The sequence below is a fragment of the Dasypus novemcinctus genome, chromosome 11 (genome assembly GCF_030445035.2).
Source record: "Dasypus novemcinctus isolate mDasNov1 chromosome 11, mDasNov1.1.hap2, whole genome shotgun sequence".
Classification (NCBI taxonomy): Eukaryota; Metazoa; Chordata; class Mammalia; order Cingulata; family Dasypodidae; genus Dasypus; species Dasypus novemcinctus.
In genome coordinates this window covers 122,940,301-122,960,230 of record NC_080683.1, presented here as the reverse complement: position 1 = coordinate 122,960,230, position 19,930 = coordinate 122,940,301, and the positions used below count along the sequence as shown (strand labels likewise).

Here is a 19,930-nt window from a genome sequence, read left to right as displayed (position 1 = left end):
TCCTTCTTCCCCGCTGTGCAATGCTGAGCGAGCTGCTTTCTGAGGATGCAGCCCTGGGGTGTGGGCGTGCTGTGGGCTGCAGGGTGCGCGCCAGCAGGCTCATCTAAGTGAGCAGCCCTTGCCTCAGCCTGTGTCCATTTTTTTTTTTACTTTATTTTTTTAATATTATATTAAAAAAATATGAGGTCCCCATATATCCCCCACCCCCCTCCCCCAACTCCTCCTCCCCTAACAACAACCTCTTCCATCATCACGAGACATTCATTGCACTTGGTGAATACAGCTCTGAGCACCACTGCACCTCATGGTCAATGGTCCACACCATAGCCCACACTCTCCCCCAGTCCACCCAGTGGGCCAGGGGAGGACATACAATGTCTAGTAACTGTCCCTGCAGCACCACCCAGGACAACTTCAACCCCCCGAAAACACCCCCACATCACATCTCTTCCTCCCACTACCTACCCCCAGCAGCCACCATGACCACTTTCTCCACACCAATGCCCCATTTTCTTAACAGCAAAATTTGCTTCTGTATTCCCGCTTGCTTCTGCCCCCTATGTAAGCCTCTGAAAACTGCAGCTTGGGGCCCAGAATTTGAAGACCAAAGTCTCCCCTGGGTCCGTGCACACAATAAGCCTGAGTTCCTCCATCTCTCTGAGTGTTGCTTGGGTTTTTCAGCCAGACCTGGACTTCTGCAACAGGGCCAGCACATGCATGTCTGTGCGCACAGGAGAGCACAGGTCCGGGGCAGCGCCGCCGAGCACGGCAGTGACAGGCACGCAGGTGCACAGGCTAAGCACGGTGGCACTGGACCTTCACATTGTGGAGGTGCAAAGCTGTGCCCAGAGTGAACTGGACATAAACAAGGAAAATCTCATTCTCAAGTCCACCCAGCAAGGAGGCATCCTTTTGTCCCTTGACACAGCTAGAAGTTCAATATTTGGAGCTAATTGCTTTATTGGGGACATTCACCATGTAAATTTGGGCAGATAGATGTGTGGAGGTTGGGGACTCACCTTCTGTAAAGTAATTATTCAGGAGTGGGTGCCGCTCAGTGATTGAGTGCCTGCCTCACATGTATGGGGTCCTGGGGGTTCAACCCCACGTACCTCCTAAAGAAAAAAAATACTCAGAACTATCAAAAAATTTCTGCTCATACTTTATATCAAATAGCTGGAAAACCTGCTAAACTTGGAAACTCTGGCTTCTCCTGACATGTATATCAAGATTTAAGCAAGCATGATTATTGCTTCATTGCCTATTTTTTCGATCCTGCAGTGGTTCAGAGTAACAGTAAAGAGGTATGTGGAATGCGAGGTGTCGGCACTGCTGGAGAAACAAGCTCTCGTGCACAGGTGCCACAGAGAGAGAAAGGCCTTGTCTGTCTGTCAGTCTGTGGCCTTCAGCCTAAGCTTGAGCTCTCTGGGAGAAGACCAGAGCGAGAGAAGTGTACTTTCATATTCCAGAAAGCGTTGCTTGCACAAATTTTGCAAAAAAACCTTGTCGGTTCTACGTGCAATTCAAGCAGGTCCAGACCATCAGACGATAGAACTTCCCACGGATCCTTCCTGGGTAACTGCTTTTCCCACCCTGACTTCCTCTGAAACTGGATCCATTCTCAGCCACACCCTCTAACACGGAGCCCCGTCGTCCTCTGGGGACTCGCTTCCTGGAAGCCCAGGGAGGTCCCTGACGGAGCTGCTTCTGGTCCTAGGGTCAGAGCACACACCCTGGAGAGCCTCAGAATATTTCAGATCATCAGTTGTTAGTCTCTTTTGTGCTTAAGGAGTTGAGTTCTCAGCTTATCCATTTCCTCTCGCATTCTACTATAAGCTGCAAGGAGAAGCCAGGCTGTACCTTCTGCACTTAGCTTGGAAATCTCAGCTAAATATCCAAGTTCATCATTTTCAAGCTCTGCCTTCCATCTGACATCAGAACACAATTTGACCAAATTCTCTGCCATTTTAAAATAAGGATTGCCTTTCCTCCACTTTCCAGTGGCACATGCATCATTGCCTTATAAAGCTTCATCAGACATGCTTTGAGCATCCATATTTCTACCTACGGTCTCTTCAAAGCAATCTAGGCCTTTCTATCAAGTATCTCACAGTGCTTCCAGTCTAACCCATTACTCACTTCGCGAGCTGTTTTCACATTTTTTATTTGTAAGAGTAGTACCCCACTCCTGGTACCAAAAACTATTTTAGCTTCCTAGCTGCTGGAATAAATACCACACAACGGGGTGGTTTAACATTAGGAATATGTCACACTTGCTTCCTCCTGGGGTCTGTATCTGCTGACTGGCTGGTAATCCTGTTGGTTCCTAGCTTTTCTGTCATGTGGCAATGCACATGGTGGCCTCTTCTCCTTTTCCTTCCAGGGCCCATTGACGTCCAGCACTGGCTGCTCCCTCTGGCTTTCTCAGCGTGCACTCTGCTTATTCAGGACTCCAGGAGTCCAGGTTAAAGCCCAGCCTGATGCTTGGGGCCACGCCTTACCTGCAGTAACATCTTGAAGAGCTCGTGTTTACAGTGGGTCCACACCCCCCAGAATGCAGGACCAAGACCACATCTAACCTGGGGCACACGATTCAATCCACCCTGGCGTCTTTCCTTTCAAGACATTCAACATTCAGTTAAATAGGATTTGACTTTGTTGTATATGTTTTTGGTGCCTGATTAACAAAAGTCAGGGGAAGAGGACTTGGCCCAGTGGTTACGGCGTCCGTCTACCACATGGGAGGTCCGCGGTTCAAACCCCGGGCCTCCTTGACCTGTGTGAAGCTGGCCCATGAGCAGTGCTGATGCGCACAAGGAGTGCCCTGCCATGCAGGGGTGTCCATGCAGGGGTGCAAGGAGTGCGCCCCGTAAGGAGAGCCGCCCAGGGTGAAAGAAAGTGCAGCCTGCCCAGGAATGGTGCCGCACACACGGAGAGCTGCCGCAGCAAGATGATGCAACAAAAGAGACATAGATTCCCATGCCGCTGACAACAACAGAAGCAGACAAAGAAAGCCACGCAGCAAATAGATACAGGGAACAGACAACTGGGGTGGGAGAGCAAGGGGAGAGAAATAAATAAAATAAATCTTTAAAACAAAACAAAACCAAAAAACAACAAAAGTCGGACTTTGAAATTAACTTTTTACATATAAAATAACATATCAATTTTTAATAACCCATGGGGAATGTTGGTTTGGATAACTGGTGGCTATATATTACTCCCGTTGAAAGACAAATCAGAGTCAAGTTTGCAGATTACAGCATTTTTAACAGGACACCAAAAGTTTTGCGGCAGCAAGGAAGCCAGACCACTTGTGAAAATGGGAAGAGCTTTGAGTCTCAAGGGATGGCAAGCGATGTTTATAGACATAAAAAGGAAGTTAGCTTCAGTCCTATCGATTGGACAAGGGATTGTCCGTCTTAGGCAGGTGTAGGGCCTGGAGTGTGTGTGTGTGTATTGGGTCAATGATAACTGAATAGAGGCTTGAGTGGCTGTCTGGGTTGGCCACCTTGGTGGGGATTTCAAATTTCAGAAGATTTCAAGAGAAAACTCAAGGAAGTTCAAAGAGGAAAAAGAGATCATGGGTTTTGGGGGAATTTTAGGGGTCCCCAGGACTTTCTCTGTATAATTTTTAAGAAACTATTTTTAGTTGTAGCAAAATATACTTAACAAAAGTAATTTCAATCATTTTAAGTGGACAATTCTTTAAGTACATTGACAATATTGTGTAATTTTTACCACGATCTAGTGCCAGACTATTTTCATCATCCCAAACCAAAACTCATATTCATTTAGCCATAATTCCCCATCCCCCTTCTCCCGGCCCCTCGTAACCACTATTCTGCCTTCTATCTGTATGAATTTGCCTCTTCTAGACATTCCACATAAGTGAGATCATACAATATTTGTCCTTTTATGTCTGGTTTATTTCACTCAGCATGCTATCTTCAAGGTTCATCCGTGTTGTACTGTGGACCTGCAGGAGCTGCTGGATGCCCTGCTGCTGAGAAGCCAGGGTGGCAGCTACTGTAGCTTTGTAGTATGTTCTGAAATCAGGAAGTATGAGTCCTCTGACTTAGTTCTTTTTCAAGGTTATTTTGGCAACTGGGGGACCCTTGCAATTATATATGAATTTGAGGATCAGCTCTTCCATTTCTGCAAAAATATGTGGCTGCTGGAATTTTGATGGGAATATCTTTGAATGTGTAGATCACTTTAGGCAGTATTTGCCATCATCACAATATTAAGTTTTCCAATCCATGAACACACGGTGTCTTTCTATTTATTTAGGTCTTCTTTAATTTCTTTCAGCAACGTTTGTAGTTTTCAGTGTACAAGTCTTTTGCTTCCTTGGTTAAATTTATTCCTAGGGATTTTATTCACTTAGATGCTATTGTAAGTGGTACTCTTTTCCTGATTTCCCTTTCAGATTGTTCTTTATTGGTGTGTAGAAACCCAACCAACTTCTGCATGTTTATTGTGAATCCTGTAATTTTGCGGAAGTCATTTATTTTTCTAGTAGCTCCCTTGTAGATTCTTTGGGATTTTCTATAGGATCATGTCATATGCAAATAGGGATAATGTGACTTCCTCCTTTCCAATCTGGATGACTTTCATTTCTTTCTCTAGCCTAAATGCTCTGGTTAGAACGTCCGGTACAATGTTGAATAACAGTGGTGACAGTGGGCATCCTTATCTTGTTCCTGATCTTCGAGGAAAACTCAGTCTTTCATCACTGAATATGATATTTGCTATGGGTTTTTCATAAATCTCCTTTATCATGTTGAGAAAGATCCCTTCTAATCCTAGTTTTCTGAGTATTTTTTAAAATCAAGGAAGGATGGTGGATTTTGTCATGTGCTTTTCCTGCATCGAATGAGATGATCTTGTGTTTATTTCTCTTATCCTATTAATGTGGTGTACTATATTGACTTACTTTCGTAAGTTGAAGCATTCTTGCATTCCTGGCATAAATTCCATTTGGTCATGGTGTATAATCCTTTCAATGTACCATTGGATTTGGTGTGCCAGTGTTTTGTTGGGGATTTTTGCAGCTATTATCATAAGGGATAGTGATCTGTAGTTTTCTTTTCTTGTGCTGACTTTATCTGGCTTTGGTATGAGGGTGATGTTGGCCTCATAGAATGAGAGTCAAAGTAATCTCTCCTCTTCTATGTTTTGGAAGAGTTTGAGAAGGACCCATAGGAAATCTTTAAATGTTTGGTAGATTTCAGCACTGAAATCATCCAGACCTGGACTTTTCTTTGTTGGGAGGTTTTTAATTACTGTTTCAATGTCTTTACTTGCTATAGGTCTGTTGAGATTTTCTGTTTCTTCTTGTGTCAGATTAAGTAGTTCGCAGGTTTCAAGGAATTTGTTCATTTCATCCAGGTTTTCTAATTTGTGGTTTTCTATTTTCTAATTGAGAAGATACTTTGTATGATTTCAATATATTTAAATTTATTAAGATTTGATTTGTAGTCTAACATAGTATATGCATTAAAAGGTTCCATGTGCACTTGGGAAAAGTGTGTATTCTGCTGCTATTGGGTAGAATGTTTTATATGTAGGCATACCTCATTTAACTGCACCTTGTTTTATTGCACTTGATGTTACTTTTTTTTTTAACAAATTGAAGGTTTCTGGCAACCCTGTGTTGAGCAAATCTATTGGCGCCATTTTGCCAACAACATGAGCTCAATTTTGTCTCTGTCACATTTTGGTAATCTAGCAATATTTAAAACTTTGTCATTATTATTATTACTATTATGGTGCTCTGTGGTCAGTGATCTTTGATGCTACTGTTGTAATTGTTTGGGGAGCCATGAACTGTGCCCATGTAAGACAGAGAACTTAATCAGTAAGTGTTCTTTGTGTTCTGACTGCTCCCCAACCGGTTCCCCATCGCTTTCTCTCCCCTCAGGCCTCCCTATTCTCTGAGACACAAGAGTATTGAAATTAGGCCAAGTAATAATCCTACCATGGCCTCTAAGTATTCAAGTGAAAGGAAGATTCACCCATCTCCCATTTGAAATCAAAAGCTAGAAATGATTACGTTTAGTGAGGAAAGCCAAGATAAGCTGAAATGTAGGCCTCTTGCTCCAAGCAGTTATCCAAGTGGTAAATGCAAAAGAAATGTTCTTTTAGGAAATTAAAAGTGCTGCTCCAGTGAACACATGAATGATAAGAAAGTGAACATTCTTTTTGCTGATATGGAGAATGTTTTCATGGTCTGGACAGAAGGTCACACCAGCCACAACATACCATTAAACCAAAGCCTAATCCAGAGCAAAGCTCTAATTCTCTTCAATTCTCTGACGGCTAAGAGAGGAAAGAAAGCTACAGAATAAAAGTGTGAAGCTTGCAGAGGTTGGTTCATGAGGTTTGAGAAAAGAAGCCATCTCCATAACATAAAAGTAGAAGGTGAGGCAGCAAGTACTGATGTAGAATCTGCAGCAAGTTATCCAGAAGATTTAGCTAAGATACCTGATGAAGGTGGCTATACATAACAAAAGATTTTCAATGTAGACAAAACAGCCTTCCATTGGAAGAAAATGCCATCTAGGACTTTCACAGCTAGAGAGGAGAATTCAACGACTGGCTTAAAAGCTTGAAAATTCAGGCTGACTTTCTTGTTAGGGGCTAATGCAGCTTGTAACTTACAGTCAAAGACAGTGCTCATTTACCATTCCAGAAATCCTAGCGCCCTTCAGAATGATGCTAAACCTGCTCTGCCTGTGCACTCTAAACAGAACAACCGAAGCCTGGATGACAGCACATTTGTGTACAATATGGTTTACTGAAGATTTTAAGCCCACCATTGAGACCTTCTCAGAAAAAAGAGTCCTTTCAAAATGTGACTGCTCATTGACAATGCCCCTAGTCACCCAAGAGCTCTGACAGGGATGCACAAGATTAATGTTGTTTCATGCCTAACACAGTGTCCAATCTGCAGCCCATGAATCAGGGAGTCATTTTGACTTTCAAGTTTTATTATTTAAGAAATATATTTCATAAGACCATAGCTGCCGTAGATAGTGATTCCCCTGATGGATCTGGGCAAAGACAAATGAAAACCTGTGGGAAGGATTCACCATTCTAGATGCCATGAAGAATATTCATGATTCATGGGAGATCAAAGTATCAACATTAATAGGAGTTTGGAAGAAGTTGATTCCAATCCTTGTGGATGACTTTGAGGTGTTCAAGACTTCAGTGGAAGTAACTGCAGCTACGGTGGAAATAGCAAGAGAACTAGAAATTAGAAGTGGAGCTTGAAAATGTGATTGAATTGCTGCAACCACATGATAAAACATGCAAGAATGAGGAGTTGCTTCTTAGGGATGATCAAAGAAAGTGGCTTCTTGGGATGGAATCTACTCCTGGTGAAGATGATGTGACCATTGTTGAAATGAAAACAAAGGATTTAGAATATTACATCAATTTAGTTGGTAGTACAGCGGCAGGGTTTGAGAGGATTGACTCCAATATTGAAAGAGGAGGAAATTCTACTGTGGGTAAAAAGCTGTCAAACAGCGGTCATGCTATGGAAACACCTTTTGGAAAGGAAGAGTCAACCAATGTAGGAAACTTCATTGTTGTCTTATTTTAAGAAATTGCCTCAGCCACCCCAATCTTGAGTAACTACCACCCTGATCAGTCAGCAGTCGTCAACATCAAGGAAGACCCCCACCATAGAAAAGATTGTGACTTAGCAAAGGCTCAGACGATGGTTAACGTTTTTTAGTAATAACATTTTTAATTAAAGTATGTACATTGATTTACAGGCATAATGCTATTGCATATTTAGACTACAGGGAAATAAAAAAATCTGTGTGATATCCCTGCATGGTGATATTATTTTTAGTGTGGTGGTCTGGAACCAAACCCTCAGTAACTCTGAGGCAGGCCTGTATGTTCATTGGGTCTAATTAGTTAAAAGTGTTGCTCAAGTCTTCTTTTTAAAAAATTTTTTCAAAGAATTTTTTAGAATTTATTTCCCTGCCCTTCCCCCTGTTATCTGCTCTCTGCATCCATTCTCTGCGTGTTCTTCTGCATCCACTTGCATTATCCAGTGGCACTGGGAAACTGCATCTCTTTTTCCTTGCGTCATCTTGCTGCATCAGCTCTCCATGTATGCGGTGCCACTCCTGGGCGGGCTGTGCTTTTTTCACGCAGAGCGCCTCTCCTTGAGGGGCACATTCCTTGTTCGTGGGGCACCCCTACACGGGGGCACCAGTGTGGCACAGCACTCCTTGCGCGTGGCAGCACTGCACATGGGCCAGCTCACCACACGGGTCAGGAGGCCCTGGGGATCGAACCCTGGACCCTCCATATGATAGACAGACGCTCTATCAGGTGAGCCATGTCTGCTTCCCAAGTCTCCCATTTACTTGTTGATCTTCTGTTTAGATGCTCTTTCAATCATTGAAAGTGATGTATTGAAGTCTCCAACTACCATTGTAGAACTATCTATTTCTCTCTTCAGTTCTATCAATTTTTATTTTATATATGAGATGCATACATTTGTATAATTGTTATATCTTCTTTGTCACTTACAACATTTTTTGACTTAAACTCTGTTTTGTCTGACAGTAATGGGGCCACTTGAGCTCTCTTTTGATTACTGTTCACATGGAACATCTTTTTCCACCCTTTTACTTTCAACTTCTTTGTATCTTTGTACCTAAAGTGAGTCTCTTGTACACAGCATATAGAGGAACCATCCATTTGCTAATTTCTGTCTTTTAATAGGGAGTTTAATCCATCGACAATCAAGGTGATAAATGAGAAAGGAGGATTTACTTCTATCATTCAGATATTTGTTTTCTGTATGTTTTTATGTTTTCTTTCCTCAATTACTCCATTACTGCTTTTTTCTGTATTTAGTTGCTTTTTTTGTAGTGTGGCATTTTGTTTCCCTTCTTCCTTCCTTTTCACTATGTTTTTTTTTAGTTATTTTCATAGTGGTTACCTTTATAATTACAATGACCCTCTTAAACTAATAACAACCTAGTTCAACTAGTACATACCTAGTTTCAGTAGCATACAAACTCTCTTCCTATATATCTCTATCCCTCTCCTTTACATTGTTATTGCCTCAGACTAATCTTTATATTCACTATACGGCATTAACATAGATTTTAAATGTTATTTTACATATTTGACTGTTAAGTCATATGGGAGGGGGAAACAGTTATAAACCAAAAAATACAGTAATATAGGATTTTATATTCACCTATATAGTTACCTTTATCAAAGTTCTTTATTTCTTTTTATGGCTCCAAGTTTCTGTCTAGTGTCCTTTTATTTCAGCCTGAAGGACTCCCTTTAACATGTCTTGTTGGGCAGGTCTTCTGAAAATGAACTCTTTCAGTTTTTGCTTATCTGCAAATGTCTTAATTTATCCTTCATCTTTGAAAGATAATTTTGCCAGATACAGAATTATTGGTTCAGTTTTTTTTTCTTTAAAGAATTTAAATATGACGTTCCACTGTCTTCTAGCTTGCATGGCTTCTGATGATAAATCTGCTTTTAATCTTAATGGGAATCCCTTGTATGTGACAAGTCTCTTCTCTCTTGCTGTTTTCAAAATGTTGTTTGGACTTTGACATTTTCAGACTAATGTGACTTGGTGTAGATTCATTTGCACCTTCCTGCTTGGTGTTCATTGAGATTCCTGGATGTGTATATTCATGTCTTTCATAACATTTGTGATGCTTTCAGCCATTATTTCTTCAAATACTTTTTTGGCCCCTTTCTCTCTCTCTTGCCTTTCTGGGACTCTAATGAGGCATGTGTTGGTATGCTTGATCATGTTTCATGGGTCCCTCGGGCTCTGTCCATTTGTCTTCATTTTTCTTTCTCCTCTCACTGGATAATGTCAATTGTCTTATCTTCAAGTTCACCAATCCTTTCTTCTACCTGTTCAAATCTACTGTTGAATCAGTCTAGTGAGTTATTCATTTCAATTATTATATTCTGCAGCTCCAAAATTTCTGTCTGTTTTTAAAAAAATATAATTTCTAACTATTTTTTTTAGACAATGTCTTCCTAATTTCCTTTAGTTCTTTATGTATAGAACATATTTAAGATAGTTGACTTAAAGTCTTTGACTAATAGTTCCAATATACAAGCTTCCTCAGGGATAGTTTTTGGAGAAGCATTTTTTCCTGTGAATGGTCCATATTTTCCTGTTTCTTTGTGTATTTTGTAATGTGGACCTTCTGAGAATTATGTTATTACTCTGGAAATCTAGTTCTCCCACTCCTCTGGGATTGCTAGTTTTTTGTTGTTGTTGAGGAATAGATATCTCAATTTGTGACATTTCCAGTCTATTGTGCTCCCAAACAGGAAATGGAAGGAGAAAAAGAAAAAAATAGGTCCTGCCTCTTTTCCCTAAGAGGCTTTGGAAAATGGCCAACCTCAGAGCTGGCTCTCTCCAGCCACTGAAGTAACTGATCAAAAGCCATGCCTGGTGATCAGACCACACACCTCCAGATTTTGGAGGATGATGTCCTTACACCCCGCCCGACACCACCAAGCTACACCAGGAGACCAGGTTGTAGTCCCTACTGCTGCCTGCCACATGGTTCGGGCATGGGGGTGGGGGATGGTAGCCACTGCCCAAAGGGTGAAATTCACTGGTAATTACCAGCCTCTTTCTCCAGATCTCCTCTGGATGTTGCACAGTGTTCCACTAGACTCCAGAAATTTCAAAATAGTTGACTCAGACAGCTCCTGCCAGTTCAATAATGGTTTTGGTGGAGGGACAGATTTGTGGAGCGTCCTACTCCACTATCTTCCCTCTATCTACAATTTTATCACTTCCAATCCCACAGATGTGATTGAGTCCACCCCTTTCCAAAGCAGGCTTAAGTCCTAGCTCCCTTTCCTTCTTTCCTTCATCTGATGGTGTTGCTAATGAACAAGCAAAATGCCCCAAAGCCAAGAAACAAGGACTAAGAAGAGGGAAAATCCTGGACATGAATGGAACAGATATTTAATTTTGAAATCATTAAGCATTGATTTTTACAGAGTGAATAGTTTGCTAATTCCCCAGAATGTCTACACAGGGAATAGGAAATGGAGTAAAGTCTGGGGGAGGAAGATTAAGGTAAAAAGTGAAAACTAAAAAATGAGAATGAAGGGATTTTTCACAGTAGTTTCCAATTTTGAGTAATCTGCCTTGTAACTAGGTAGCCTCAGAGGAAACTGTGGTTAATATGATTGGGAAAGGCTGCATTCTATATTCCACTAAATAATAGCACAGAAAAGGAATTACATGCTCTTGCTATTGGAATGTTAAGAAACTGTTAAACTGAGCAATTCCCAAAATTGCCCAAACACTAAATTCTCTGTTGAGGGAAAGTCTAATTAATATCCTGAATAATGACTATACAAGAGCAGATAATTTAGAAAATGTTGGATTACTGATTTCCACTCTGCCACAGAAACGTATTTCTGCTGACTTTCTTTATCTTTTCCAATAGTTCTTCTTGACTCAAGCCATTGACCTGTATTCCTGTATTACATTACGGACATAGATAAATCAGAATTCATTTTATCTTTGGCAAGATGAGAGATTGCAAAGGGGAAAACACTGAGGACAATTTCCAATGATCTAAAAAAAGAAAACAGTGTTTAGCCACAAAGACTTTGTCTTGCTGCTGTACTCATGAGGCAGGTCTGAGCATTTGTTCTTAGGAGGCCATAGTTTCTCCACAGAGTGGAAACTCAGAGTAAAATCCAGTACCACTTCCAGAGTAGTTTTCTGTTTTAACAAGAATCTATTTTTTCCTTTTGGCATTTTTGTTTTAAAGCACTGTGATTTCTATAATAATATTGGCATTTGAAAAGAGATGTTCCAAAAAGCAGGTCACTTATCAAATCTTAATCTTTCACTTTGAAAAATATCTTTACATGAATCCAAGATACTCTTAAAAATCCTTATTTGATGAAAGATAAAATGTGCAAATAGCACAATGGGCTTTACAATAAACACAAAGAAAATCCCTGTTAATTATTTGTTTTGTAGTTAATAAAATGTTCCAATAATAAATATTTTTACAATATAAGGGGCATTTCGGAGAATAAGAATGAATTTCTGTTTCAAGTAAAAAGAAAATCTGCTCTAAACTTTCGTTAAGTTTGTGAAAAGAGCTAGCAAATTTATATTTCCCTATATCAAGGCTTATAATTCCCCAACCAAAGAATCCACGTACATGTACATGTATAAAGTATATACATTATGTTTCTAGAAAGTATCAGTTAACAAATTATAGATAGTAATATCAAGGTATCATAGAAAGTAGAGGATTAGAGGAAACATTAAAATTGTATCAAATATAATTTGTCAACCATCATACATTCTAGAAAGCATCCTCTTTCAAATCAAATTGATTCACATGAAAACCCTGCTCAACATGTTAGGGTGCCCTTCTTCTAAATTGCCATCTTGAGTATACAAGAGTTTGGTTATGGTATCATGAGTTACTTATGCAGATTCTCCATTTAAAGTTCTGATCTGGCATGAAATGAAATGTCTTTGTGCTTGTATTTTCTTAGGTAATGGCCTGGTTATTTCAGTGTTTAGGGCACGTTTCTTTGGTCCTAGTCTTATCTCTGTCTTTACTGAAAGGATGAAGCATTTGAAAGTCTCCTTTCTGTGTGTCATACCATACAACTTCCGGCAGGTCTGTAGGTAGGCAGAGAAGGATTAGCTTTTGTTGGGTTTATTGAGATGAGCTAAACAAAGCTTATCTACAAGAGAAAAGACTTTAAAACAAACAGCTTCACCACCATCACTACCACCATCATCACCACTATCACCACCACCATCACCAACACATCACCACCACCAGCATCGCTGCCGCCTCCACCACCACTACCATGACCACCATCACCACCACCACCGCCACCATCATGACCACCATCACCTCCATCACTGCTACCACCATCACCACCACCATCACCTCCATCACCACTACCACTATCACCACCACCATCACCACCACCATCACCACCACTACCATCACCATCACCATCACCACCACCATCACTACCAATATCACCGCCATCATCAGCACCACCATCATCACCAGCATTGCCACCACCACCACCACCACCACCACCACCATCACCGCCACCATCACCACCACCACCATCACAACCACTATCACCTCCATCACCACTACCATCACCACCACCACCACCACCACTACCACATCACTACCATCACCACATCACCACCATCACCACCACCACCACCATCACCACGACATCACCACAACCACATCACCATCACCACCACCATCACCTCCATCACCACTACCACCATCACCACCTCCATCACCACCATCATCACCACCACCACCACCACCACCACCACCATCACCGCCACCATCAACACCACCACCACCACCATCACGACCACTATCACCTCCATCACCACTACCACCATCACCACCTCCATCACCACCATCATCACCACCACCACCACCACCATCACCACCACCATCACTGCCGCCACCTCTACCACCACCACTGTCACTGCCATCATCACAGTCAACAACACCAACACCAACAACAAACTTGCATTATCTCAAGTCCAGGGGAATTCTTATGTGTGTGTGTATGGCAGTTTGAGATTATTTATGAATCTCAAAAAAGAGAAAGATTATGTTTGTAAACTAATCTATTCCTCTGAGTGTTACCATTTGAATGTATTAGATTCAGTTGACATGTCTTGATTAAATTACCTGTTAAGATTAGGGCTTTGATTTGACCACGACAGTAGGGCATGACTCAGGGTTGAGTCCCCGGTCCCTTGGTGGGCTGACATAAATGGACACTCACTCAAGAAGACACATAAGAAGAGAGAGAGTTCTGTCAAGTTTGTTCCTTGGGCCCCAGAGAGAGCTGAGCCATTTGCCTGATAGTTTGCAGCTGAGCAGCTGAGAAAGCCTGGAAAGAAATGAGCCCTATGCCAGACGGATAGAGGAAGCCCTAAGAGACCAGCCCTCTGCCAGCCTACAGCTGAGATCAGAAGAAGCTTGCCCACGGATCCTTAAGAGGAAGAGGAAGAAGAGACCAGGCAGAGACCGCCCACCATCCTGTCTCAGCACATGGAAGCTGACGTTGGTGAGAAAGCAGCCTTGAGTTGGACTCTTTAGGTCCTTTTATCAGCAAGCTTCTCCCGCAAATAAATGCCCTTTATAAAAGCCAACAGATTTCTGGTACTTTGCATCAGTACCGCTTTGGCTGGCTAGTACACAGTGTGTATAGATTAAAAACCATCAGTGAAGAACGACTATGGCTACTCAACAACACAGAAGGTGTTTCAAATTCATCAATTCCAAAACAAACTCTTTATCTTTCTGCTAAAACCCTTCTTGGGTGCCTCAGCTAGGGAAGATTCTCCAACTGGAAACCTTGGGGGTCTTATTTGGCCGGGACCCCTCTGCCTCCACCTCTGCATGCCCTGCTCTTTTTGACCCATATCCAGCATCTCTTTAAGCCCATGCCCTCTGCATGCCCACATCAACATCTGACTGCTCTCCTGGGATGACCACATGGCTGGTTCTCTTTGCTCCTAACTGCCAACCTCTCCAAACCGTTTTCTGTACAGCTTACAACCTGCTAGTGCACGCGCTTGTTCATGAAGCAGTCCTGCTCTCTTTTTCTGGATGATTCTTTAAAAGTCAACACAAATTGAATAAGTTCCATATACCAGCCATCATCACAGGAGTTTCCCTCTATTGTCTCATTCACTCTTTCAAACTATCCCATGAGATGGGTGCAATTATGACCTCCCATTACAGCTGAGGAGGTGATGCACGCAGAGCTTAAGCCCCTTGTTCAAGCCCCTGGCTCGTCTCAGAGACTCTGAACCTGTTGCAATCCGGCTCCCAAGTCACCCCCAGTCTCCTCGGCAGGACTGCAGCTTTCTTGAGTCCGGTAATTGTACATCAAGCTCAAAAGTCTTTGGGGCACTGGAAGAGGATGTAAGGTGAGGCTGGGGGTCTTAAGACTGAAGAATCTTGAGACCAAACAAGGAAAAATTACCCCAAGAAAGGCTGCAGAGCTTTTGAGAAGGCTCTGCCCATGTGGAACAGAAAAGGTCAGAGCGCTGCACCTCGGCTATTAACTGCACGCCGAAACCCACCTGGGCCAGAACCTCTCTCCACGCGTGAGCCTGCCCGATGGGGCACAATGCGGGCATGGCAGTGTGGACTGCTGTCACCCTGACGGGGGCACCCAGCCGAGCCGTTCTGTCGCTTGTGAGAGGACGAAGAGAAAGACAAGACCTGCTTTCGCTCAGCTTGCCCTCGCCTCTCCACACACACTGTTTGATAAATATTTCATTGTTATTACGGGAAAAGCTTTTAAAGGAATACAGAAGCCAGCAGTTATGGGGAAGGGAGTTCTCCTCGGAGGTCGTGGGGCCTCCGCTCGTGGCTGCTCAGGAGAGGACAGACGGCCTTGGAGGACGTGGCCGCAGGGACACACTGGCACGGCCCGCCAGCAGCAGAGAGCGCGGTCGGGGCGGGTTGGAGGGCCCGGGCGACCCCTGCCCGGCTCTGGCCGCCCACCCGCCTGCCCCGGGGAGCCCACGAGCGGGCACCGACGACCCGCCGAAGCCTCTTCTGATCCGACGCGTTTAGGAGGATTCGCAACATCATTATCAAGTCTCAGTGAAACCGGAGAGCACGCGGTGCTGCAAGCTAATTGGGTCTCTGGTCTAGGCTGAAAATATTTCAGATCCTTTTGCTTTTTTGCCACTTCCCAGGGCTGTCCGAAATGGCCTACAGCCTGTCGTTTACTGACGCGGGTGTGCTGGAAGCTTCGTGGCCCTGTTCTAAGGCAGGCTGCTTGCCATATCAAAAAGCTCCTTTTTACCAGCCAGGGACCCCTGGTAGCCAATTCCCCAGCACGGGAAAGATGCTTTTCCTGAAGGACTCAAATAACATAACTTAAAAACCTCCTATTCAGCTCAGAAGTAGAGCTGTCTACTAGTGGGGTTCCACCTACAATTTGAACTGGTATAGAAACTGCCGCTTTAAAAGCCACCTTACACCTTGTGTTAAATATTATCAGTAGCAGAGGTATTTTATGACATAATAACATAAGCAAATGTAACTACGCAATTTGTAAACACATGTCCCCTTGAGCTTCAGGTAGCCCAAAGAGAAATCATAATTTTTAGTGTTTTTTTAAACCTACAAAAAAGGCTGTGGCAGTAATTCCTTTCCTTTTCTTAAATGGCCTTTAAATAAACACATGAGTCAGTCAAGAAAGGCATTTGCTTGAATTAAAGTGATAATTCTGCCAGGACGTCAGGATAATAAATTGTGGGTGGCAGAAGTTTAAAAGGAGGCCAAATTAAGGACCCTGTGTACTTATTTATTTTTACCCGTTCTCCTGCCGTAATCAGCGAGGCAGCAGGCTGTTCTGGCCGACGTGCCCACAGCTTCCAGGTCAAGACCCCCACATGGTTAAAGAGGAGAATGTGTGCCTCAATCCAGCCTCCTTCCTACTTCTCTATACACACTTGCACATTCACACACACTCACTCAGACCACCCCCGTACATTGCTTTTTTATGGCCCTAAGATTTTCATGCCTTGTGTCCAACCATTTCAATTCATTCCAGTGCCTTCAACGTCAAAGAAAAAATTATTTTAGCCACAGAGTTTTCTTCCTGTTTATTCCTGCTGAATGAAAGAATTCAAAAACACTTGCTCTCAAAAGCTCTGCTGCCTGAGCTGAGGCCTGACAGAGCTGAACTCCATCCACAAATGTGTTTTCCTGGAAAAGGGCTGTCTCACCGGGTCTCACTGCGCTTTAAAGGCTGTGTCCGTGTCCCTGGAGGTTGCTGGCGGCGCAGGAGCCAGCCGAGTCCCGGGAGAGCCCGCAGGGCACGGGGAGACCGCCGCATCCAGAGCTGGGGACAGCGAAGCGGGGCAAATGCCCGCGCGGCTCCTCCCGAAGTTCAACCCGGCGACGTGGTCAGGAGACGCCTCCATGCGAGGAGCCGCGACACTAATCCCTTCCTGACGCCGCAGGGCGCAGGCACTTTTGTCCAGCAGGCAGGGCCAGCAGGAAGGCACAGGCACGTGTGTAAAGGTGCCCGGTGGGCTCTGCCGTAAGACGCCAGCGGCCCCTGGAGCCGCCCGTCTACACGGCAGCCTGGCCCGGGACCCAGCGCCGCCTGCGGCGGTCCCATGCCCCGCTCTGCTGTCCCCGTCCTAAAGCTCCTTCCAGGGGCACCGGCTCCCTCCACCCCCGGCCGCGGCCACAGGACCGCTCTGGTTCAGGACGCAGCTGCGGCTGCTGCTCCCGGCGACAGGTTCGCCACCCTCCCTGCCGGGTCCTCCGGGGCGCGGCGGCAGCGGTCCCTGCCTTCCTGGCCGCCGGCCTGGGGGCGCCTGATGGCCAGGCCCGGGCCACACCGTGCAGGTCCCCCCCCCCCCGGACGCCAGCCGCCCAGTGCGGCAGCCCCCGCCCGTGGTGGCACCTACCGGCCTCGTCCATGGCTCCAGCGGGCGGCGGCTCTGCGGCGGCGGCTCTGCGCGTCCCCCGCCGCCGCCTCTCCTCTCCTCTCTTCCTCTCCTCCTCCTCCCCGTCTACTGAAGCACCCTGCCCTGCTGCCAGGCTGGCACACTCACACTCCGTCTGCGGGAGGCACCGCCGGGAAATTTCAATCTCCGAGGATGACACAGGGCCACCGGCTCCATGGCCACTGCCGGGGACGGGCTGCGCCTTCCGCGCGAGCCCTGCACCCTCCGGGCTTGTCAGCCCTGCCGCGCGAGCCCTGCACCCTCCGGGCTTGTCGCCGCCGCTCTAGGCTAGGCAGGGAGAGGACCCGCCAGCGCAGCGCCCAGTGTGCCGCCCATTTCAGGAAAGAGGAACACGGGCTCTGCAGATCGCCGTGCCCCCCCAAGGGACCCACGCACACGCCGGCGGGAGGGGCCCCGCCTGCGGCCCGGGAGCCGCCCCAGTAAGACGGGCCCTGGGCGCAGGCCAGCTTCCCCAGGGCAGGAGGAACCGGGCCACAGCTCTAGCCACAAGGCCAGGCCTTTTTTTTGGGGGGGTCGGGGGGTGGTGCAGGGAGAGGCACATAAAATGTGTAAAAAGAAAAGTCTTCTTAATAACTCTGCTCTAAATGGAGGCTGAGAAGCTGAGCCCTACCTGCGACCTGCTCGCGCTCTCTGCCTGGTGTCACCAAGAGCACCAGGGGGCATTGCCAAGGGGGCGAGGGCTCCCATAGCAGGTCACAAGCTGCAGCCACAAGATGAAAATCTGAGCATCAAGAAAGCTGAGCTCGCCACCAGGAGAAGCTGTCGCTCTCCTCCGGCCTCGGCGTGGCGAGCGGCAAGACCCGGGCAGGTGTGAGCTGGGGACAGGGAAGAGGGAGGCCGCGGGCCAGCGACCCCGGCGCCTGGACAGGGCAGCCGCGGCTGCACTTGCTCAGCTAACGTAGAAAGACGGGGCGCCTTAGTGCCGTCTCATCTGACCGAGGCCACGGTGAGTCCCCAGTGCTCTCGGCCTCTACCAGGCTTTTATTTTAAAAAAACAAAAACCAGTTAAATAACAATTAAAAAATAAAACGTCATAGCACTATCTGCTCGAGGGGTTTTGAGCTTGAGCCGCAATTCGTGTCTTAAGCTCTTCCTTATGCCACTGGAATTTCTGGTGACAAACCACCAGCCATTGATTTATACTCTAGTCTCCCATTTCAACAGCTTCTACGCCTCGGTACTTTTGAGTTTCAAGTATTCAGGCTTTCCCACACACTGGAGGCTCCTTTCTTCATTTATGAGAGCAGCACTAGTCTGGAAGTTTTTCTTCAAAGGAAACGTGAATTGCTCTGTGATTTTTCTTGGAGGCTTTATACCCTTTAGGTGAACTGTCACCCCATTTTGAGGCTATCTCCTTCCATTCATGTCAAAAGGCACCCTTAAAATCTGGGCCGCGCCCGCCAGCCTGCGTCACCGCGGCTCCCACACGGCGTTGACGTGACAAGGCTGCAGACCATCCCGCGTGAGCGCCACCGGCGGAAAAACTAGGGCAAACTCAGCAGGCAGCAGAACAAAGGAGGAGCTAAGGGAAACAGGAAAGAGAAAGAGAGGGACCGAGATTGGGGAAGGAGGGTGAAGAAGTGTCACCTGCTGGCGGCACCACCCACTGACACACATGTACGCGCATTAGCTTGGCAGACAGCTCGCAAGTGGGGCTCTTCATTACTTTTATTAAGGCAATCAGTCCCCAAATTACAGAGAACCACCACGAAAGTCTGCAGGAGTGCTGATGTCACAGAGGATGGCACCTGCTGGACCTGCCTAATGTGGACCTTATGTGCTGTAGCCCCTTCCAATGTCCCAAAAGACTGAGCTCTGCACGCCCCCGGCCCCGCAGCTTTCAGATGAGGGGCTGTGGTCCTGCAGCACATTTTTTTTGCAATTAAAAATAGTAGAAAACCCTCCTTGGTTCTGCTTTCCTCTAGGACCCCCTTACTTACTCAGGAGCTCCCTCGTGCTCTCTCTCGATCACCCGTCCCCAAGTACCCAGCCTCTGAGGATGCAAGAAACGAACAGGGGATGCGATGCAGAAAGGCACCTGGAAACAGCACCGCAGGTGCCGAGTGGCTCTTGGGATCAGGAGCCCCTGCTCCCACCTCCCTGTGCTTCCCACAGCACAGCACGCCCACCCCACCCCGCCTGGCATCAGAGGAAGGCAGTGGCCAGCAAGGCCCTGAAGGGCGCTTTCCTCCGCTCCCTCCCTCGATGTAGCTCGGACCCCCCACATGCCTGCTGAGACGCCCCCAGGCCCTTTCTGCTGGGAGCGCTGGGCAGGTCCAGCAGCCCCACTCCAGCACGTTTCCAAGGACGCGCTCGGTTCCCGTCTTTTCTAAGCTTCCCACGTGG

The 19,930-nt window shown here is 45.8% G+C and overlaps 1 protein-coding gene across 2 annotated transcripts in view; it reads right to left on the bottom strand.

Annotated features, from left to right (window-relative positions):
* The window catches only part of PHACTR2 (phosphatase and actin regulator 2), a 189,025-nt gene extending 171,022 nt beyond the window's left edge, over positions 1–18,003 (bottom strand). For both annotated transcript variants that reach the window (XM_004452032.3, XM_058307584.1), the window contains exon 1: positions 17,525–18,003. In XM_004452032.3, the coding sequence (XP_004452089.1) occupies positions 17,525–17,537 (13 nt within the window). In that variant the 5' untranslated portion in view covers positions 17,538–18,003. The remainder of the gene's footprint in view (positions 1–17,524) is intronic.
* Positions 18,004–19,930: the final 1,927 nt, after the last annotated feature.